The 23277-nt window shown below is 42.1% G+C and overlaps 1 protein-coding gene across 1 annotated transcript; it reads left to right on the plus strand.

The window, feature by feature from the left end:
• The first annotated feature begins 7550 nt into the window (after positions 1–7550).
• MSRB2 (methionine sulfoxide reductase B2) lies at positions 7551–22489 on the plus strand. Its single transcript, XM_012731430.1, has 5 exons — positions 7551–7683; positions 10902–11002; positions 15038–15114; positions 20371–20518; positions 21749–22489. Exons 1-5 carry the CDS (start codon positions 7566–7568, stop codon positions 21851–21853), a joined length of 549 nt encoding a protein of 182 aa, XP_012586884.1. The 5' UTR covers positions 7551–7565; the 3' UTR covers positions 21854–22489.
• The last annotated feature ends 788 nt before the right edge of the window (positions 22490–23277 follow it).

The raw sequence follows: 23277 nt of genomic DNA on the forward strand, positions 1-23277 counted from the left end.
AACCTTTTACAAGCACTTACTAAACACTGACTTAAGTCAACCTGACAAGTCTTTAATTTTTCATCTGTAAATAAGTACAAATAAATTGTAAATTGATTCAAATATCATCAATTTTTTTTTCATTTCAAAATTAATTATTTCTCTTTTTAGCTTCCACCCAACCACATATTCCTAGGCCCTCTCTGCCCTCCCCACCACCCTTACCCCTATTCCTATGATATCCATTGTATTCTTTTTTGCCTTGTTCAAATTTTTGTCTTCGATTGTTTCCAGGTGGTTGTTTTTTCCATGTTTATATTTGCAGGTGAGTAAAACTAGCTGATGACTCAAGTTCTTAAATGAGATAGCAGATTGAGAGATGATGGGTGATGTCGCTTTGATTCATCAGTTGAAAATACAAGGTGCTATAAAGTTGTAAATAATAAGCAACCAAGACACAAATGGCTTTTATTCAAGTGAAAATTATTTATTTACAAAGGCATAAAAATAGATGATACCCTGTGAAGATAATGACTAGATTTACATGAACTTGGCTTTCAGATAAATGGCAGCGCATGTGATGTTCTGCTTTTTAGTTTGTAACTCAGTCATCCAAAAGCCCAGACAGATTTGGATAAGTAAAGAGAAGTAAGGTAAATGTAATCAAAATAGACTGCAATGACATGCTTACTCAAGTGTCAACTATGTGCAGTAAAGTGGATACTTTTAAACAGAATGTATGCATTCATCATATAAAAATATATTAGATTAAAACATGAGCCCTTAGAGCAACAAATCAACAATCAAGGTTAGAATGTATCAGTATATTCAAAACAAAATAGATAAGTTTCTTTTAGTTGTATCTATTTTATTATGACCCTTCACAGGGTTCTCCAGCAAATACAAAATACTGGGAAACATCTACCTCTAATAAGAAAAAGGAACCAAAGTAGATAAATCTTTCCTTTGCAAAATCAAGCCACTACATTACATATCAGAAAATACAAGCCATCACTGTTTCTGAATCTTTAGGTGTATGAAATTGGGGTTAACAGCAACCTCTCTGGATCTCATTTAACTAAAATGCAAATAAAGAGGTTGAACCTGCCAGTTCTGGGGAATTTAAACTATTTCAGTCCCTGCATAATCCTGTGAGGGTAAACTCCCCTTACCACATGTATTCAGTACTCAATTATGAATGTAAGATTATTGCATCTCTAAAACAGTATTTCATGAATCTGTAACAGGTTCCTCTAGCCTGGTAGTGATATAGATAGCTTCATGATCTAATTTAGAGTATGAACCATAAAAGTCTTGTTAATCAGTTGGGATCAAGGCACTTATTTGGACTAGAAAATGAATAAGAATGCTCAGAAAAAAATCAGAATCTTGAATTGGAGTCCTTAAACCTTGTCCATGGAAATGACAGGATTTGAGACTATACTTAAATAGTAATAAATAAAACTGTTCATATGGGGGTGGAGGGGAGAGAAATACACTGGACTATGGTGATGGCACATGGGTGATTTGGTGATGGGAAGCCCAAGGGGATTACAGCTGAGATGGAAAAATGCACAAAATGATGTAAAAATAAGCATATTATTAAAAAAAAACTGTTCATATGAACATCAGCATGGAACTAGCAAGAAAATAAGATAAGTAAAAGTTCTGAAAGCTTTGTTTACCTGGGCTTTCTACATCTGTTTATATCCTTTATATACAGCAATCCCTCTCTGATTCCACTTCAGTAAAATTCTAATATACACAGACATTCTACTATGTAAAGTTTCTGTGGATGCCAAGATCCTACTTTGTATAGAGGCAAACCATGAGCCACTTCTATTAAGGAGAATTAGATAAATAAAGAACTGGAAATAAGAAAAGGGAAGGATGAAAAAACAGTAGTACTTTTTTCAGTGCTAATTTAGGAAAACAAATGAAAATGTAGTATTGCTACAAATGAATCTCCATGATAAAGGGAAGAGCATCACAGCACAACAATCCCATTTATACGCAGCCATCTTGAACTACAACTCCCAGCATGCCAGGCTGATTGGGAAGCATCTGGGAAGGAACAAAAGAGGTGGGTATGCAAATGAGGTGGCACAAAGGAGGACACCTGGAGGAGGGAGAAGTGACTGAGCGACACCTGGAGGAGAGACTTGTAGAGGAGACCAGCTTCACAAGGAGCGTGGGAAATCTTGCATTCCCAGAGTCTTCCTGATTCTTTGACTGAGGAAGTTGTGTATTTGCAAGATGGGTTTATAATTTCATTTTGGTTCTTTTATTAGAAGTGTCCTTTCTAGGTGGAGATTTCATATCTGTTTTTGTTAGAAAACAGCAACTAGAGGACTCTGAGTAGGATAAAACTTCCAATTACCAAGCAGGGCTAGAAAATGTCATTCCAACTATCACAGTGGAGTGAACTTGCTGAATACTTCAGAGATTTAGCTAAAAGCCTAGAAAGTGTATATCCAAAGCCAGGATAGCCCAATGCAAAGCTGAACTAACAAAGCTGGAAACAAGGCTCACCCGACCCATCTGTCAATAAAGTGAAAGCCATCGTAAGCCCCACACCCTTGAAGGAAAATATCAAATTCAGCATTAAACAGCATTCTCAACATATATAATTTAAAAGGTTACTAGATGTGACACAAAGCAGGAAAAAGTGACCTGTCACCAGGAAAACATGAAGATGTAATAGGAACAGATTCAACAGATGTGAAACCTCCACCTGGAAAGGAAACTCTAAAAAAAGAACTCTAAAAAAAGAATCCAATGGAAATTATAAACCCAAAAAATAAAATGGCTAAAATGAAAATTTCACCATATTGATTTAATGGCTTATTCAACAGTACCTACCAAAAAGATCATTAATTTTGCATTAGGAAAACACTTCTTTCCTGCCTGTATTTCTCCTTAACCCTCACACTACAACTACACATTTCTCACATCAAGTGTGTGGGGGTTTTTCCTGCAATACCATCTGGCTTATAATTCAACTTAATTTTAATGCTACCTATCTGGAAATAATAGTAGCTCCCCCTTGTTCAGGGCTCAGCCCCACAAAGACAGCCTCCCACTTCAGATGCCAATCAAAAGTAGTAGGTCCCAGGTTAACCATACCTTCTGTTTGATTTGGCAATGAATCCCACTTCTTCCTCCCCCTTGGATTCAATTATTTGCTAGAACAGCTGTCAGAACTCAGGGAAATATTTACTTCCATTTACCAACGTATTAAAAGACACAAAAAAGGACACAGATGAGCCTCCCACTGAAGAGGTATAACCAGCCTGTTCTAGGAAGGTCCAGAGCACAGAAGTTTCTGCCCACATAGAGCTGGAATGTCCTCCTGGTAAGTGGCATTGTTCACCAACCTGAACATTCTCCAACACCTATACTATTGGCAAATTTTTGGAGAGTCCCTCACAAAGGCATGATGTATTATTCATTCCATTTCCAGCCTCTCGCCCTTCTTCAGAGGATGCAGGTGGGGCTGGAAATGGCACGCTTCTTGCTATGGCTTGGTCTTCCTATTTACCCACCTCCATCCAGAAGTCCACCCAGAGTCATCTCATTAGAACAAAAGATACTGGTCTCACCTATGTCCAGCTATTATAGACATAAGTATGCCTCAAACATGGAGTTCCAGAGAGTGCTTTGGAAGTGGTTTGGAAAAGATGCGGTGAAAGGGAAGCCCTGGAAGGAAGAGTAACTATAGGTGCAACTCTATGAGATTAAGGTAGAGATGGGTAAATGGAGGAGGCTTAATTCTATTGTTTTCCTTTTGATTTCCCTTCTACTCATATTTTCAATTATTTTTATCTGCCTGGGGAAGATAAAAGGGGAACATCATACATTCTTTTCTTGCTATTTATAGCAGAACAGGACACTGGGCACTGATATTTCCAAAGAGAGAGGTAACATCCAATGAGACAGAATCGAGAGCCACGTGTGGATCTCTGAAGTTTGGAAAGCAAACTGCAAAGCCCTTTTACGGGCTTCTCTGCCATCGCACTTGGAGGGCTCTGGGTCTCATATATTGTGGCCAATTCTTCCTTTACAGGTAATGCCACAGATTAATTCTATGGTTGCTTCTGTGTGGTAAATTCGTGCAACTTAAGTTCAAGTGCTCTGTTATCACTGTCTATAAACTGTGCAATGGAATGTTTATAATCCACCCAACCAGGTGGACTCTCATGAAACAAAGTCATTATAAAGACTTTTATGTCATGTGTGGTAAGATAGAATTAATATTCCATTTCTCCAGCTTTTAAAAACAAGGTGTGGGCCCTTCATGGTGGCACAATGGGTTAAAACACTGTGGAGCTATCACAGCCACTGCAGCATGAGTTCAAGCCCTGTGGGCGGGGGGGGGGGGCAGGGGGTGACCCACATGGCTCAGCAAACCTCTCCTATCTCTGCTGCTGCTCTCCCGGCAGTGTATTTCAGTACAGCTGCCTTTTCTACTCCCCACTGTCTCTGGTGAATCCTCTCATGCCCTACATTTCTGGGGACTGTGTATAGATGGATAAATCTTAAAAAAAAAAAAAAAAAACAAGGTGCAATGAAATCAATGTACCATTAAAAAAATCTTGGGAATTTATAAATCTTATAAACTTATAAAATTGAGAGATGTGCCAAAGACTTGGTAAGTTTTAACTGTAGTCAAAACATAGGAATGCTGCTTCTCATTCTTTTAGACCTCTTGATAAGTCAGAAAAAGCCAAGCTACATACCTCAAAAGAGCTGTAAGTCAAAACTACTGCCTTTCTAGAGTAGAGTTTTACTCCACACTCCTTGTAGCATTCTAAAGAGACATTGAATATAATGATAGTTTCTTCATCTGCTTTGTAACTCAATTTCCTTGCTTTCCTGTTGGAATTTAGACAACTTGTTTTTTTGTTTTTTTTTTTAGCCTTGCATAGTCATCAAATTAAAGGAAATCATTATTCAACTCCTAATTCTTTCCAAGATACAACTTCCTTTTTCGTCTGAGGTATACACTGAACTCTTATGGCTTGCTGAAGAGAGTGCACAGGGCCACAGTTTCCATTACAGAGCAGAGCCTCTAACAAGCTCTGGAAGCATCTTCTTTCAAATGGCCTTTGGCCAAAGGCCACACAGCAATGATGAGTCCAGTGATACCTTTATTTCCCAAATCCAATGTTTTGTTTTTTACTTTTAAATGTGGCCAATTCCAAATACCTCTGAGTTCAAGAGCAAAATTAAAATAAATACACTGACTAATACAGAGCAGCAGGCAACATCTCTCACACTCAGCTGTACCACCACCCAATCAAACTCGGCTGTCTGCATGGCAAAGGTCCTAAAAGAAAGACTTTGCACAAAGCCTTTGAGGTCAAGAAACCCAAACCTATGTGGAATAATTTGCTCTTACTTTTTTCCCCATGGTTCTGATTTTTAAGTATAGAGGATTGCCCATGGTTTGTAGCTCATTAATCATGGTAGCTTTTGATTATGAAAAGTGAAATCCAAAAGATAGTACTCTGAGGGCTTGGCAGAGAGGTTCCATGCCCATTCCTTAAATGTGCCAGAACACCCCGCACTCTGCCAACTATGATTACACTTGGCATTAATTGAAGACGCTGAGAGCTATAAGCTTTCCTGAGTGTAGCCACCTGGAGCAGATTAAAATCTGGGTCCTGACGGTGAGGAGGTCTGAGGGATTGGGAATACACGGCTGTTTTAATCTTTTCCAAGTCAGGCTGTTTTGAACTATCCATACATCAAATGTTCATGGATTTCATGCAATTTCCTTCTCAGGGGAGAATTCAATTACCAGTAACATAAAGTGGGATTAACTTGTTGTGGTGAGCCATCTGGAGAAAGAAGATTCACCAGCGCCTATAAATATGTTCAGAGATTTGCCACCTTGCCTTCGAAGATCTTATTGAAGGTGCTTAAAGGCATAAACGATGTTTCTTTGTTCTGCTAACCCAGTGAAATTAAAATGCAGGATGAAAATCTAGATTCTGCCACAGTAGGGCAATATGTGAGCTCAAAGGCAGGCTTGAGTACTTGTAAAGATATGAGTAAAGTCAATGTGGAAATATTGCAGAGGTAAACAGAAGGCTCAGGAGAGGAAAGAGGGTGAGGGAGGAGAAGGGAACTAGCAGGGAAATCATTATTAGTCAGAATTCAGATAAGGACTAGCTACCTTGGAGCTCACAGAGACAGATTTAGATTAGCCTCAGAAAGTGGAGGGGAGGCCTGAGGCAGAGAATGCTTTCCCTTTGTAACAGAAGAGAAGGAACCAGCAGAGGGTGGGGTAGAGGCAAGATGGCCAACCCAAAGATCATCTGCAAGTTCTGGAGAAGAAACTGAACCTCAAAGAAAAAGAATTGGCCAGGAAACCTCTGTGACATGTGCACAGAACCAGACAGATCAGGAAAATAATATTTTAAAAATGGTTTTGTTTTAACATCGATTTATTGTCCATTTTATAGCAATGTTTACTTGCCCCTCCCCCTCCTGTCATCAGCATAGACCCCCATATTCCTCCCTCCTCTCATTCCGCATGAGTTCGATCCCCGCCTGCCCTGGAGGTGACCACATGGCGCAGCAGACCTCTCCTGACCCACCCGCTGCTCCCGTCAGCAGTGTACTTCATAGATCTGCCTGTTCTGCTCCCCACTCTGTCCCTGGTAAATCCTCTCACCCTCCACATCTCTGGCCTGTACCCCAGTTCTGTATGAATAAATAAATAAATCTTTTAAAAAATGGTTTTATTAACTGTCATCTTCACAATATTACTAAGGAACTGTGTATCTCCTTCAATTTGTAAATAAGCCAATCATACAAACAATAGTGAAATTATGAAAATCATGGTATGTACCACAACATTCACTTTCACGATTTCAACTCAGCAGCCTTAATATAGATTCTCGCTAGAGCGGTAGGGAAAAAGAAATCAAAGGCACGTGTTTGGGGAAGGAAAAATCGAAAACTCGTCATAGATGACATCATCTATGTAAAAAGTCTGATAAAATTTGTAAAAACGTTGTTAGAACTAACAGATGAGTTTAGCAAGGTTGCAGAATACAAATGACAAGTAAAAACATGAATGTCAAAATAATTATACCGAGTGCAAGAAGTCAGGAAAAAATTAAGTACATGTTGTATGAATTTATTTACATACAACTCAAGAAAGTGTAAACTAACCTGTGGTTCCATTAATACACAATTCTAGAAAAATCCAAGCAATTTAAAACCAAGGAATGAGCTGAGTAGGAGCAGCGTGGGAGGGAGATGGTTAGTGCCACCACCTGGGGACCCGCTGGAGGGGGAGGATCTGGAGGAGTCAGAGAAGGAGCAGGAAGGCGTGGGCCTGGCGGGGGCAAAGCTGGTTCAGGAGCTGGAAGGGTCAGCTGGAGTTGCCTGGAGCTGCGGGTGGACACGTGAGAGGAGGGGGGCGCCAGAGAGCGCGCCCTGGGAAGGCGGGTAAGGGCTGGGCCCTGGCTCACCCAATGTGAGCTTTTGGGGGGTGGAGGCAGTGGTGGGGGTGGGAGCCGAGTGGGCGGGGACTGTGAGGCGGGGCCGTGGCCCGGGCTCCCGCAGGCGTCATGGCGCGCCTCCTCTGCGCCCTCTGGGGTCAGCCCTTCCGAGAGGCACCCCTGCGGGCTTTGAGGGTCCTAGTGGGCAACGGCGGTCTCGGCTTGAGAGCCGAACATGGGGATGCAGGTAGGACAGCGAGCAGGCCCAGCGGCGCCCCGGGCTTTCGGTTTCACTCTTCCGGCCTGGACTGGGGACCAGAGTACTGGCCCGGGAGCGGGCGCCTCCTTTCTCCCAGCCCTGGTCAGCGACCCCCTGCGGTCTGGGCGGTGGGTTGCGAAGTGGGAGGGGCGGAAGGGACCGAGCCCTTGAGAATCCGAGGAAAGGTCTCCTCTACCCAGAAGTGCGCACTTTCAGCCCATAGAATGTCGCGCTCAGGAGCCCCTGACCCCGATCCCAAACTGCTAGTGAACCCCAGCTCTCTCAGGTAAGCCTCGGCCGTTTTCTCTGACCCCTGTTTGGATTTCGCGTTTTTTCTTCGCACGTTTGAGAAGCGGGCTGTTCAGCCTCGCGATTCCTGAGGGATTCAAGGCTTCCTGCCTTGTTCTATTTAATGTGTATTTCTAGAACGCCAGGGAAGCAGGTGGGCTAATAAACCGCACCCCAGCCCCCGGCTTAAAGGGATCTTGGTTTGTTAGTGCTGTGACACCGGCCGACAAAAGTGTTTGGGGATATTTAATCAAAATGTGACTGACTTCCTTCGCTGGCTGGGGCACATTTACATTTCACCCACCTGGAAGGACTCGCCTGGGGAGACCTACTTCACCTGAGCGGCGTTTCTAATGCTTCGGGATAACATAGCGCCCCCTGGGGGCGGATTGCCTGCGCATCGGCCCCTCTTTCATCTCTGAATCGGATCCTGATAGGTGTCCTTTGAAGACAGTTAGAAACACCTAACTACGTTGACCTTGTGCCCAGCGGCTTGGAACTTTTTATGCTCGAAAGTTTTCAAAATGTGGTGTTAAATAAGTAAAGGACGGGTAAAATGGAATGGTACCTGACTCCCAATAACTTCCAGCCTTGACCTTCAGAATCCCTTGGTGTCTCTAGTCAGCCAACCCATGATATTTGTTGTCTGATGGGCTGGAACTCTCCTCTTTCCCTCTCATAGAACGGTGATTTCAGCACAAAGGCCTTCAGGTTTGCACTTGAGGTTGTCAGAAACAGCCTAATGGATTACCAGGAACGAAATTCTTCAGTAACGTGAAAACTTGACCAGCCACCAAAGAGAAGGGGTGAAACTTACCAGACACCCCCTCCTGAGAATTTATTCTAAGGAAAGAATTCACGGGAAAAATACAGCTATATGTACAAAGATGATTTTTTAAGGACTATTTTTGAGAATAGAAACTGGCAACAGCCCAAATAGCCACTGGTCATGGAATGCCAAAGAAACCATGAATGCTCTAGAAGCGATTAGGCATCGCAGAAAATACAGACAGGAAATCAGTGGTGAAGGGCTGCCCTGTCCAGTGTCCGGACACGTGTTGAACTTGGTAGTCTTAAATCCGGTTAATTCATCTATAGTAAGTAAGGATAACAGTAAAGGATGGGGTTGTTGTACAGAATAAATGGGGAGGGGACTTTAAAATTCTTTAACAGGATGATTGGCATTTAGTGATTACACTAATAAATGTTATAATTACATAAGTGAATAGAAGGGCAAAGGCATAGCTACATTTAACCTACACTGTGAATTTGGAGGAAGTGGAGAGAGGCCACTGAAAGTGAGAGGGAGCTGCTGTGCAGTGCTGGTTTCCAATTTGCAAGAGGCACAGGCCCCTGTGAGTTTGTCAATGAGCAAATTAGAAGAGGAAAATAAAAAATATCTGGAGAAAATAATCTGATGAGTAAGAGATAACTTTTTAGAGACACACTGCTGGGAAGCCATCCTGAGCATAGGTGAAAACAGCCCTGGTGCCAGGTGGGGAGGACGCGCATTCTGCAGATTCGAGTGGACTGTGACTCCTTTCTGTCCCACTTCCTAACAGGTTCCCTAAGATTGAACAGGCATTTATTAAAAAGAGTTTGGCTCACATGTGGCAATTTGCAATGTTCGACTTTGGTCAGAAAAGCTGCAAGAGCAGACAGAGGTAAACAGAAGGGTGTCCCTAAAGAGGAAGAAACTCAAGGCCCACCTCAAGGAGCATGCAGCCTACAGGAGAGAGCCTGTGCACATCAGATCCCAGAGAAAAAGGAACCCAAAGACATCTGAGTTATGGAAGTGTAGTCCAAGGGACAAATGTCACTCAGTGCAATCACAGCAGCTATTTAAGTATCTGAAAATGAACTTTAAATATATTTATCAGATAAGAATCCTTTAATAAATGTAAATAGCCGTGAGTAATCCATGTTCATTGCAGAACATGTGCAAGTCTCATGGTAGAACGAATCTTTCTTGCTGAAAGATTATTTAAGACTTTTGTTATAAACAGAAATGAATGTCAAATATGGTTTTTCTGATGTGTTTGATATGTGGGTGGTGACACCAGCCCTGTTAACTATTTCACCCTCCATGCCTTGGGCAGGTTACAAAACCCTTAGGGCCTCTTTTTTCTTATTTGTCAGTTAAAGAGTTGAAACAGATTTTAAGATCCTTTCAAATTCTTAATGTTGAATGATAAAAACATTTACATAGACATTGAGTTTCCAGCTCCCTTTTAGCTAGCCAGCATTGTTCTAGTCACTTTTCTTACATTCACTGGAATAAAAATTGTAAGATGAAGACCAAAGGGAATAGAAAAAAGGCAAACAAAATGTAGGGCAAAAACCATGAAGCCAATATAGCAGGTCTCAGTTCCCCCCTTAGGATTGTATGTTATAGGTGCCTCCTTTTTTCCACACAAGAATTTTTAATAAGACCTCCCTTGACAAACAAAATCAGAGATATCTTTTATAAACCAGCAAGGGAGAGGAGTTTAATAACCTACCAGCTCAGCGTTCTTTTCCCTGCAATCACTCTGCTACTCCCAGCTGTATCCTGACAGGAACTACTCCTTTGAAAGTAGAAATGGGAGAGAGGATCAATTTCTACCCTTAGGTCCCTGAAGAAAATATATTCTGCATTGTTTCATTTTTCAGCTCCCTCTTTAGCTTCTCTGCTCCAGGGGGAACTGGAAAACTACCTCTCTACTTATTACTCATTTCTTTTTAATATAATGCGTCAATTAAAGCATTTTGTACCAGAGCTTTATGGTCCCTGTGAAGAAAGGAAAGAGAGGAAGGAAGGGAGATCGAGGGACTGGCTTATTCTATTGGATTTAGCAAACGCTGGGAGGAAGATTAAGGAAGATATGGTCAGGTGCCTTTTAAAAAAATAACAACATGGTTCCTATTTAACAACACAGGGTCTATTACAAAACGTGAGCCAGCGGTCTCCGAGAGTGAGTGGCAGAAGAAGCTAACCCCAGAGCAATTCTATGTCACCAGAAAAAAAGGAACTGAACCAGTGAGTGATACTCACTTACTCTTTTCTGATTAGGTGTTTTGGGGTGTGTGTGTGGGGGGGGATTGGAATGATCTGGCTACAAAACCTAACTCTTGGCAGCTCTGCAAATCTGGTCCCTCCCTTGTCTGGACATCAGCACCACCCACTTACAGAAGCCTGCAGAGTCCGCTGCGCACACTGCACTCCACCCTCCTTGCAGTCACCTGTCTGTCTGCTAAATGGCCTTCCAGCCGGCACTGCTGTCCACTCCTCTGGCCTCCATGCTGGCCCTGGCCTGCCAGTTCTGCTTGCTGACTGCAGAGCCTCCAACTGTCTTGTCTGCTTGCTTTTCATCTAGCCCTTCTTCACTCCATCACCAAAAGAATCTTTTTTACTTTCCCATTTTCTTGTATTGAATTACCACTGCATTGTAACACTAGGTAAGTTTCAGGTGTTCATCACTGTAAGTCAACAAACATCTGTATAAACTACAGTAAGTTCAGTGATGAAAGTTGGAATGTCCTTCAGCATACCATTCTCCCTTGTTACCCTAGCTAGCTGTACCTCTTTCCCCCTCCCTTCTGGTATTCCCTTCTGGAAAACAGAAACTGGTCTTGTAGTCCAAACATACTTTTTTTTTTTTTTTTAAGATTTATTTATTTACTCATACAGAACTGGGGTACAGGACAGAGATGCGGAGGGTGAGAGGCTTCACCAGAGACAGAGTGGGGAGCAGAACAGGCAAATTGACGCAGTACACTGCTGAGGGGAGCAGCGGGCGGGTCAGGAGAGGTCTGCCACGCCATGTGGTCTCCTCCGGGGCAGGCGGGGATCAAACTCATGCGGAAGTGGCCTAAGCTTCTTTGTGCAGTGCATTAACTCGCTGCGCCACCAGGGAGGGCCCCATACTTTTTTTTTTTAATTTATTTTAATTTACTTTTTACATCATTCTCCATTTTGTGCCATTTTTCATCTCTGTTGTAATCCCTGTAGACTTTCCACCTCTCATTCACCCATATGCCATCGCCATATTTCATTTCCCCCTGGTCCCTTATGCTCCTGCTATGAGTGAAACCATCTGGTATTTTTCTATTTCTTTCTGGCTTATTTCACTATGCATGATCCCTTCCAGCTCCATCCATGTTGCTGCAAAGCCATGAGTTTATCTTTTTTGACTGCTGAGTAATATTCCATTGTATATATGTACCACTCTTACTAATCCAGTCATCTATTATTGGGCATTTGGGTTGATTCCACATCTTCCCTATTGTAAATAGAGCAGCAATAAACATGGGGGTGCAGGTGCCCTTTTGAATCAGTGTTTCTGTGTCCTTTGTGTAGATGCATAGGAGTGGGGTTGCTGGGTCATATGGAAGCTCCATTTTTAGTAGTTTGAGAAACCAAACACATGTTTTAATACATTTATTTCACCTGTTTGTTTTCTCTATCTTGTCATACAAGGGCTGTAGCATTCAGTGCCCTTTTCTATATGGCTTATTTCACTAAGCATCATTTCTTCTAGGCTATTCTTGTTGTTACAAATGGCAGCATTTCATCTTCCATATAGCTGAATACCATTTCACTGTGTATATGTCCCCATCACTTTTCCCATTCATCAATTGATGGGCATTTAGGTTCTTCCCAATTCTTGGCTATTATAAATTGTGCTGCAATAAATATGAAGGTATTTATATCTATTTAGATTAATCTTTTTTGTATTTGGGGGTAGGTGCCCAGAAGTGGGATAACTGGACCTTAGGGACCATATGAAATTTCTATTTTTAATTTTTTGAGAAATCCCCACACTGATTTCCATAATAGCTGTACCAGATTACATTCCCGCCAGTATAGTCTAAGGGTTCCCTTCTCTCCAGAGCCTTTTTAACACTTGGCTAACAACCATTTTCACAATAATGAGATATAAGATGATATCTCATTGTTTTGATTTGCGTTTCTCTAATAAGTGATGATGAACATCTTTTCATATATCTAATGGTTATCTGCCTATCTTCTTGGGAGGAGTCTACTGAATTTCTCTATTTTTTTTTTTAAAGATTTATTTATTTGTACATACAGAACTGGGGTACAGGCCAGAGGCTCAGGGGCGGTGAGAGGCTTCACCAGAGACAGAGTGGGGAGCAGAACAGGCAGATCAACGAAGTACACTGCTGAGGGGAGCAGCGAGCGGGTCAGGAGAGGTCTGCCACGCCATGTGGATCACCTCCGGGGCAGGCGGGGATCGAACTCATGCGGAAGTGACTTTAGCTTCTCAGTGCAGTGCTTTAACCCGCTGCGCCACCAGGGAGGGCCTGAATTTCTCTATTTTTTAATTGGTCATTTTTTATTGTTGAATTTCATGAGTACTTTGTGTATTTTGTAATCTAACCCTTGTCAGATGTAGGGCGTGAAAATCCCCCCCCCCCCCCATCCAGTAGGATGTCCTTTCCTGTTGCTGCAAGTTGTTTTTGCTGTGCAGAAGCTCAGTTCACTCTAGTTCCATTTGTTTATGTTTGGTTTTGTTTCCCTTGCATTGAAGTCCCCAGCAACACTGTGATGACTGTGTCAAGAACATATCACCTATATTTTCTTGTATGTATTTTATGATTTCAGTTCTTAGATTCAGCTCTTCAATCCATCTTGAATTAATTTTTGTGTTGATGTGAGATACTTTCATTATTTTGCATGTGGCTGTCCAGTTTTTCAGCACCATTTATTTAGTGTCCTTGATCCATTGTAAGCTCTTCACCTGGTTGCCCATATGTGTATGGATTTACTTCTGAGCTATGAATTCTGTTCCAATGATCTATTTCTTTTTATTCCAAAACCACACTGTTTTAGTTACTTTTGTGGGAGTGTGTTAGTTCCATTTTTGTTCTTTTTCTCTCAGGAGTGTATTTGCTCTTGGGTCTTTTATAGTCCCAAATGAATTTCATGGGTTTGTTGTTGTTATTCTAGTTCTGTGAAGCATGCCATTGGAATTTTGATAGTGGTGGAATCTGATTAGTGTTTCTGAGATGGATGTATGGTGAGGATGTGTGACTTCCCTTATTGCAGGTATCAGTTTGGCCCATGTTGGGAGCAAGCATTCAGGGGGGGTTGGCTATAAATAGACCAGCTTTCTAGTTCATGGATTTCTGCAGCTAAGTTTCAAATTTTGAAAGAGGTGAAAGGTTCACATGTGCCCAGGTGATGTACTCAGTAGGTTAACTTGAAATTGTAATATAAGTCAGAGAAAATGCCCCGTTAATACCAACACAGGGAATTTGAATCTTAGGTCTATGGACTGTTTCAGGTGGGAAATCTAGACACAACTCTCCCAGCTATTTCCTGAGTCAGCTTTGTGCCTTGGTGACCCAATCTGTGCTTGGGCTTCTTTTCCATCCCATAAAATGGGGTGTGCCTGCCTCCATATACTCCTCACGGACCTGCATAGTTGACTCATATGAGAATTCTTCTTTGACAGAGGACACGACAGAAAGAATTGGGCAAAAGTGGTCTTCTTTTGTTTTGCTTTTAATAATGAGATCCAGTTTGCAAAATAATACTTAGAAAATAATTTTTTTAAAAATTGACCCTGCCTAGTAAGTGTCTATCTACTCCACCATGAAGACTATTAAAATTACAGCCCCCACCTCACTGAGTTGTGCTTTGTATGTATTTACATTCTATCTTTAATTGGAGCTTTCAAAGCTTCAGACAGTGAACTTAATTCCTGCTGTATTATCTCGTTTGAAATGGAGAGCAAAATCTTACACAATCCAGAGGACTGGTCTCCGGCCTTTTTCTCAGTCTTTGATGTTCTTGAACAGAAGGTGTTATGTAAATATGAAGCACTATTAAAGTCATCATTTGAATATTTGGCGCAGTAAGCACTGGGCTATAAATAAGCCTGCATGCTGCTTCATTGGGTGTACTGCAACTTCTCTCATTTGCACTTTGTCAAATTTGTACAAAAATTCTTTTATTAAGGTTCTTAATATCAGGTTTAAAACTGCTGGATCGTCTCCAGCTGATGTGAGAAACCTAAACATGATATGTGTTATTTATTTTATTTAGCCTTTCAGTGGCATCTACCTGGATAACAAGGAATCGGGAATGTATCACTGTGTGTGCTGTGACAGCCCACTGTTCAGGTGAGGTGAAACGTCAGGAGGCTCATAAACTCCATCTCCCTTGAGGCCTTGGATACATACATGCTCATTATTTTTAACTGCACTTCTCATTTGACATGGCTGCCCAAAGAGAGCTTTCCATTATAAGATATTGGCCTGTTTTGCTCTTTCTGACACTTAGAGAAGGTAATAAGACTTTAGCTGATATTCTTCTTTTCTGTATCACTGAGAAATAGGGATTTTTCCTGGGGAAGTTTTTAGAAAAATCTAAACCATAATAGCATTTAGTTGGCCACATGATTAAAGCTCTCTCCCAGAGAAAATGGGTTTATAACTCAATTTAGGCAATGTAGAATTTTATGAGGACAGATTCCCCCCAATGCCCGACAGTAGTGAATGTCATGCCCTTGTCTATGGAGCTATAAGTAAATTTAATTGTCCCTTGATTTCAAAGCCCTTTTAAGTCGATCAGGATCTGAAATCTCTCAACAAAGCCTTTTTGTTTAGACATGCAGGAAACAGTCTTTAAAAAGTAGATTTGATGAAGAAGGAAGAAAAGCATCTTTGAAGTCCTGTTTTCCAGAACTTCAAAGATGTTTTCCTTTCTTTTGCATCAACCCTAAATGAGTTTAGAATAAATGCAAGTCAGTCCAGCTCAGTGACTCTTATGTTAGGGCACTGCCTCATGATGTCCTTTGGGCTGTGAGCATACCTGGCTTCCTGGCTGCTGCTGTGGACCGAATTCAGAAGTCAGACCCCCACCTGCAAGGATGAGGAATGATGAGGATTGATTTTCCTCCATGTTCAGGAAGGACAGACCTTGCCTGATCCCTTCTCTCACTGGCTCATAAGGAGATATCCAAGATGGCAGCCAATGCAACATTGGTTTATTTGGCGACAGTAAAGTATAGGACTCATATTTTTGAGACTCATATTTTTTTATAATATAATAGTTTATTTTTACATCATTTTGTACATTTTTTTGGTCACAATTGTAATCCCCGTGGGTATTTTTGAGACATTAGTTGTTCCTTGACTTTTGATTCTGCTAAAGATGTGGAGGAGGACCTTGAGGCCCAACCTGTATGTAGCCAAAGAACCATGTAAAAGTGTGAATGACTGCCATGTGCAGAAACCAAGCAGAAGTTCTGATTCTGTCACTGGACCCTGAAGACAAAAGATGAAGAGTCAACCTTTTCGGAGTGTTCTCCTACATCTGTTGTATTCTGCACTGTTGTATTTTATTGCTGTTCCAGTTTGTATCCTAGTAATGATAAGACTTTCTGCCTCCCCATGCCTACCATGCCCCCAAGCCCAGTATGCAGGCTCAGTTGGAAAATAAGAGAATGGTGAAGCAGGAAGGAGCCTGAAAGACCAGAGCAGAAAACTCTCTAGTAGAACTTTCTGTAAGTGGAAATGTTCTATATTTGTTCAACCCAGTATGGTAGCCACTAATCTCATGTGGCTGTTGAGCATGCCAAGTGTGATTAAAAGTTGAATTTTTAATTTTAATTAATTTAAACTTCCTGCTACTGTGTTAGCACAGTGCTCGTCCAAATTAAGGCTATCGTGTGACTATCCCCGGGACCTAGTGGCAGTAAAGCAGCTGATTCTCCAGAATCCCATTTTAGCCAGTGGCCAGTTTACTGAACTGGCAATTCACGAACCTTCCCTGTTTCTTTTCTCATCATTTAGTCTTAGCTGACAAGTTTCCATTTTCTTAAGGACATTTGGGTTTGTTTCTATTATGTTTTCTACTGTAGCAGCAGCTACTAAGCAAAAAGAATGTGTTCATAGGATCCTTTTCTGTTCCAGAATGTCCTCTTCTTAAAGATTTATTTGTTTTTTAGAGCAGTAAAGTGGTTATTGCCTGGATGTGCATCCTGGCTCCACGTCTGTGCAGCCTGGGGCAATTTTCCTAGTCTCTGCCTCGATTTCTTCACCTATAAAATGAGCATGATGACAGCACTGACTTCATAAACTTGTTACATGAACATTGCTGTGAGTTAAAACATGTAAAAGTATCCGAGTGATACCTGACAGGCACTCGTGTTACACGCTCGCATTGATAAAGCCCTGCAGGGAGATCCTGAGGTGCTGTAATGAATGCCTCTTGATAATGAGGAATTCCTAAGAATACATTCTAATTAATGAGAGTCCATGCATGAAGACTATATTCCTGACCAAGCTTCCCATTCAAGAGAATAGACTCAGGAATATATTTTTGTTGGTCCTTATTTTCTCTCTCTCTCTCTCTCTCTCTCCAGTGTCCAGCCTACTAATAGGGAGCCACAGAGAGGAAAAGATAAACATTCCTTCAGATGTTTACGTAGAGTCAAAAGGAAATGAAAAGTCAGTCAACCAAAACCGGCTGACAGAGCCAAGTAGATGAGGGGCCACTGCCTGCTGGCAGCTGAGCTACATTCTGTCTGCTGCCTTGCTTTCAACACCAGCAACATGGTGCGTGTTCTGGGAGAGCTACTGACTCATTCAGAGACCTCTAAGCTTGGGTTTCTGGCCCAGAACACGCTGAAGACATGCTCACTCCCCTGGGAATCTCAGGTTGTCACTTCCTTAGCCTTGGAATCATGTAACAATGCCCACCTCCCCTGGCTCCTCTGCATGCCACCCTCCTCCTCCGCCTCCCCCCAGTATGCCCATTCTGGGAGTGTTTAAACCCTTTGTGGGGTTACACATTTCGTGGTCATAAATCTTGGACTAGAAGGAAACTATCTTGCTTTTCATATAACATCATAACGGCCTACATGTCATGACAGCTTCTTTAAAACTCTTTGTGTGTGCTCCCTCCTAGTGTTTCAACGAGATGAAGTTCTTCCAAGGTATTAGGATCAGTCATCACTAAGTGCTTCTGTTGGTTTGAGGCTGTGGAATTTCTGGAAGTGACAGGAAGCAGAGGGGGGAAGCAAATAAATACATTAAAAGACTTAACAAAAGAATCACCTCCCAGCATATATTAGAAGAGATGGCCCAGAATGGTTTTGATCTTTCTTTTTTTTTTTCTAAGATGTATTTATTTATGCATACAAGAACTGGGGTACAGGATAGAAGTGTGGAAGGTGAAAGAAATCACCAGAGACAGAGTGGGGAGCAGAACAGGCAGATGTACTGAAATATACTGCTGAGGGGAGCAGTGGGTGGGTCAGGAGAGGTCTGCTGTGCCAAGTGGGTCACCTCCGGGGATTGAACTTGTGCTACAGTGGCTGAGGATAGCTTTAAACCCATTGCGCCATCGGGGAGGGCCCAGTTTTAATCTTTCAAGGATGTATATTGGAAGTACTAATTGGCCTTAATATCTAGATTCCCAGTCTTAAATTATATATGATGGGTTTCTCATATTACCTGGAAAAATCTCTGGATTCTGTTAATTACATCAGTAAAGGTTTATTCCTATAAAATGTATTAAATGACTTTTTTTAGTCTTGGATTTTATTTTAAAAATGACTATATTCATAATTCTCCATCAAAAGCCCTTTAATGATGACTAGTTTATGTAAAATGTTGAGGGTTTCAAGGCTGTGATTAAAGTTACTTAAGAAGTTTTGCCCTAGGTCAGACCAGTGCAAATGAATATTTTTAAAACCATGAAAAAGGACTCCAGAGCACCAAATCTGAATGTGAAGATACTTCAAATTGGACACTCAACTCCTCATATTTCATGGAAATAAGGAATAATAATGAAATACAAGATAACAAGTGCTAGTGTATGTACCATGTGTTTGACGTTATGCTGAAAACACTATATAGGAAGTAGCTCAGTTAATCCTTTCAACAACCCGAGAAGTGGTAATTCCATTACATATAGAGCACTGGGACTTTAAAAGACTAAAGAAGTTGTCAAGGTCACCTAGATGTGACATGTTGAGCCTTGATTCACACCCATGTCTTTCAGAAGTCAAAGTTTTTACTCCTACAAGTCATGCCTTTCATTTTCAGTGCATGGTCTCTGGTTTTTTACATGGTTCTTTTTGTAACAGCCAATCTGGGAGTCCACATCCCTTTCCAGTACTTAAGAAAATCATAGCAGAATGTATACAGAAGCACATCGAAGCTTTGATTGTCTTTTTTTTTTTAAAGATTTTTTTTATTTATTCATACAGAATTGGGGTACAGGCCAGAGATGTGGAGGATGAGAGGATTCACCAGGGACAGAGTAGGGAGCAGAACAGGCAGATAGGCGAAGTACACTGCTGAGGGGAGCAGCGGGCAGGTCAGGAGAGGTCTGCCGGGCCATGTGGATCACCTCCGGGGCAGGCGGGGATCGAACTCATACCGAAGTGGCTTAAGCATCTTAGTGCAGTGCTTTAACCCGCTGCACCACCAGGGAGGGCCCTTGATTGTCTTTTTTAAGAAGAAATGAATTGTGTGCTCTAGTTCTCTTTTCCGCAAATATAGAGAGCCATCTCCCCACTATTTAAAATTTAAAAACCTTTTCCTGCCTCCATTTAAGGGACCCCTTTCAAAGCACTTAGAGTCAATCTGCTTCTGCCTTCCTCCTCCCCCATCTCCTCCAGCCTCCAGCCTCTGGCATCCCTCTCCACTTTGGGTGTGCCTGCAAGGTGAGTCTTCACTGTAGTGACACTGGGGGTGCTTCTTCACAGATACTAATTACAGCCAACATTCCAGAGCCCTTACATATGCTCCTCAGCACATGTATCTCCTGTATCTCCTTAAGTCCCCCAAATAGCTCCAGAAAGTAGATCTTATTCTTCCCATGTTACAGATGAGAAAACATCTGGAAGAGGCCATGCAGCTTGCCTGACTCCATGATCAGGGAGTTGTGGCGGCTGCTGAAAATCCCCACAGGCAGGCGGGTGCCTGGCTCAGATGGTCAAAGTGCCTATCGCCAGAACAGCCACCTCATCAGCTCTCCTGCTCCGGGGAGGTACTGTGCCTGGAGCCCCCTTTGACTGCTTTCTCAACTTGCTTTTCCCCTTTTCTCTAGTTAGAGCACATGGGTTTGATTGTTGCTTCCCAATGGGCCACATAGATCAGGTCCTCGTCGGACACTGGGAGAGACGCCGTTAGCACCAAATGCACAGCAGTCCTTTCGCTGTGATGAGACAATGTCTCTCACAGTGAAGGTGCAGCTGGCATCATTCCTGGGGACCTGCTTGGTTCAAGTGACTAGCCTTGGGATCTGGCAGAAGAGAGAGGAAGTCAGGTCCTGCTTGATAGAAGAATGAGTCCGGCCTGACATGTCCCTGCTACGTCACTAACAGTCTCAATAGCAACCACAACTTGTGGGTGTCTCACCAGCTCTGAGAAGAAGTACTGCTCTGGTTCTGGATGGCCTTCGTTTTCTGAGGCTCACGGTACTTCTGGCTCTGATGAGAGTAACACCGGGATCCTGAAGCGAGTGGACACCTCCTTGGGACTAGTGCGCACAGAGGTGGTCTGCAAGCAGGTGAGTGTTCCTTGCACCTGCCTGGTCTTCCCCGCTGCTGCCCAGGTTCTTGAGCATTCTCACGTCCTCGGCACATCTGGTGTTATTCCCAGGAGAACTATTGTCACTAAAACACATCAGGGTCTCCTTGGGTGGCTTCTGCTCCCTCTTTCCCATCATTCTGGGCACAGCAGGTAAGTCCTTCCTGCGCTACCCGCTGAGTAGTTTTTCCTGGTTCTCACCTTCCAGAGATGAGAACAGAAAGAGGGTCCACAAGAAAAAGAGTTGGCCTTCACGTTCTTTTGAACAGGGGCAGTCAGCATCTCTTGCTTCCTTCCGCTCTGCGGCATGTTGCCCAGGAAGAGCCACATTGCAGGAACATCAGCACATTTTCCCCTCTAGGAGCCTGGTATAGTCGCTTCAAGGCAGGCAGCATGTTCCCTTTGACATCCTTGGGCCCTCGGTGCTCATGTTGTAACACACTAGAGGTAGGCAGATACACACACAGGGTTATCATCATTGTGTACTTGCCTAGGAGTTGTGTTCACGCTTGACATGCATCTGATCGATTACAACTCTACTAGGTAGGTATAATTATCCCCATTTTATAGATGAGCCAGTCAAAGCCTACATGAAACCACTGACTGATAAATTTGAGCTACTTAGTGCTAGTACTCTGCATACTTTCATTTACTTATTTATTTATTTTTTTTAGTTTTCATTTGAGGTGATGTGGCTACATCATTGTTTGCATTTTGGAAGCACAGGAGCTCCCCTTCTGGTGCTGTTACCTTACCATCAACCAGAGCACCCACAGTCCACCACCTTAATCCACTGTGCTTGTCCCTTCTCCTTCCCATCCCCCTCTGAATGTCTCAGTTTCATCGTCTACTTTCAAGGGCTAGTTTTTGAGTTTGGCTTTATCTGACCTCTGTCTGTTTTCTCTATACTCCATATAGTTACAGATAGCCGTCTGGTATTTCTTCCTGTCATATTTTGCTTAGTATCATCGTTTCTCGCTCCATCCATGTTGCCACAAATGGCAGTTTACCTTTTTGATCACTGGGTAGTATTCCTCTGTGTATATAGACCATATCTTCTTGAGCCACTCACCTGTTTCTGCACTGCCATATACCATATACATCACCAGCAGATGGCAACTCCTGGAGGGCGGGTGGCCATGTTGGGATCACCTGTCTGGTTTCACATAAAAAGCTTATGAGAAACAGCATTGACTTCTCTTTTTCCCAGTGTGACGCCCACCTTGGCCATGTGTTTCCTGATGGACCTGGACCTGCCGGTCAGAGATTTTGCATCAACAGTGTGGCACTGAAGTTCAAGCCCAGGAAATGCTGACTCTGTCCAAGAGACCTCTTTCCTGGCTATTCCCTCATTTATACCCTGTTTTCATACTTATAGAAATGACTTGTTTTATTTACGGTCAGACTAGTTTAAGTTTGCAGCTGGCACCAGGAAATTCCCCTAATTATCTGCAATTAACCTTGGTCTAGGATTGATTGTAGAATTTCAAAAAATGACAGAGCCATTTCCATCGAAATTGACTTCTGCAGACTTTGTTTAGGTCCTGAAGACATGACTGTTTGGGACATTAGGAGATTGATGGAGTATAAACCCAAAATCCCTGTGAAACTGCTCGGAACTTCCATTGCAAGTAAGTTCTTCGTAGATATTGTAGCCAAGGGATCAAGTGGAAAGAGGAAAAGAGAGAAGATGAAAGACATCAGCCAACCCAGCACTGCCAGAAGATCAGGAAGAAGGTGCTGGAGGAACTGTGCTTTGGGCGGCACTGTGGTGATCGATGGGATGTATGATTTTTTTTCCCCTAAATTTTCAAATGCATTGAACATTCTAGTTCTAACCTTTTTACTCACAGATAAGCTCCAGTGAGATTCTGTTAGATTTCAGTGATAATAAATATAAAGCCCTATTAAATTAAAATTTTAAAATGCTCAAATAAAATATCAAAATGTATTTCCTTTTAAGTCTGAATTTTTTCTTTCATAAAAATCACTCTGGGCCCTCCCTGGTGGCGCAGCAGGTTAAAGCACAGCACTAAGAAGCTAAAGCCACTTCCGCATGAGTTCGATTCCCGCCTGCCCCAGGAGAGGCAGACCTCTCCTGACCCGCCCGCTGCTCCCCTCAGCATTGTACTTCATAGATCTGCCTGTTCTGCTCCCCACTCTGTCTCTGGCGAAGCCTCTTGCCACCCCTGAGCCTCTGGCCTGTACCCCAGTTCTGTATGCACAAATAAATAAATCTTTTTAAAAAACTCACTCTAAATCAAAAAGTAATTATATCACATGGTGGTAAACATTTAGCTAGGCCAACACTACGAGCAAGTTGAAAGTTTTCAAACATTTCTTTTTAAGACTTTGTAAGATGAAAGGAAACTTTTGTCTTTTTATTGGTATCCATTAATATTTCTTTTTCAAATGTTACTCTGGAAATCACAACATGCATCCTCATATAAAAAATAATTTTCTACTCCAAGAATACTAACCTCAGAACACTGACTCCATTAATACCTGTCATATTTTGTATTATTACTGTCATATATTTAATGTTAAATACACACATTTGAAACTCCACCAACCATTATTAATGTATATGTTGATAATATTCATTTATATCAGCCTACATATTTACCCTTTCTCTTGTTCATTTCTTCCTGAATCCCCATTTCTCTGTGGGAGAAATCTTTGCTATGCCTGAAGAACTCTTCTTTGCCTTTTAGATCCTGACTCCTACTGATAAATTTT

The sequence above is a fragment of the Condylura cristata genome, unplaced genomic scaffold (genome assembly GCF_000260355.1).
Source record: "Condylura cristata isolate star-nosed mole 26May11 unplaced genomic scaffold, ConCri1.0 scaffold00030, whole genome shotgun sequence".
NCBI classification, from domain to species: domain Eukaryota; kingdom Metazoa; phylum Chordata; class Mammalia; order Eulipotyphla; family Talpidae; genus Condylura; species Condylura cristata.

Excerpts from the sequence above, each read along its gene's own strand:
- MSRB2 (XM_012731430.1), top strand. The coding sequence starts at position 7,566 with ATGGCGCGCCTCCTCTGCGCCCTCTGGGGTCAGCCCTTCCGAGAGGCA. Across the intron at positions 15,115-20,370 it reads TGTGACAGCCCACTGTTCAG|CTCTGAGAAGAAGTACTGCT; the intron begins GTGAGGTGAAAC and ends GTGTCTCACCAG. Across the intron at positions 20,519-21,748 it reads CAGAGGTGGTCTGCAAGCAG|TGTGACGCCCACCTTGGCCA; the intron begins GTGAGTGTTCCT and ends TCTTTTTCCCAG.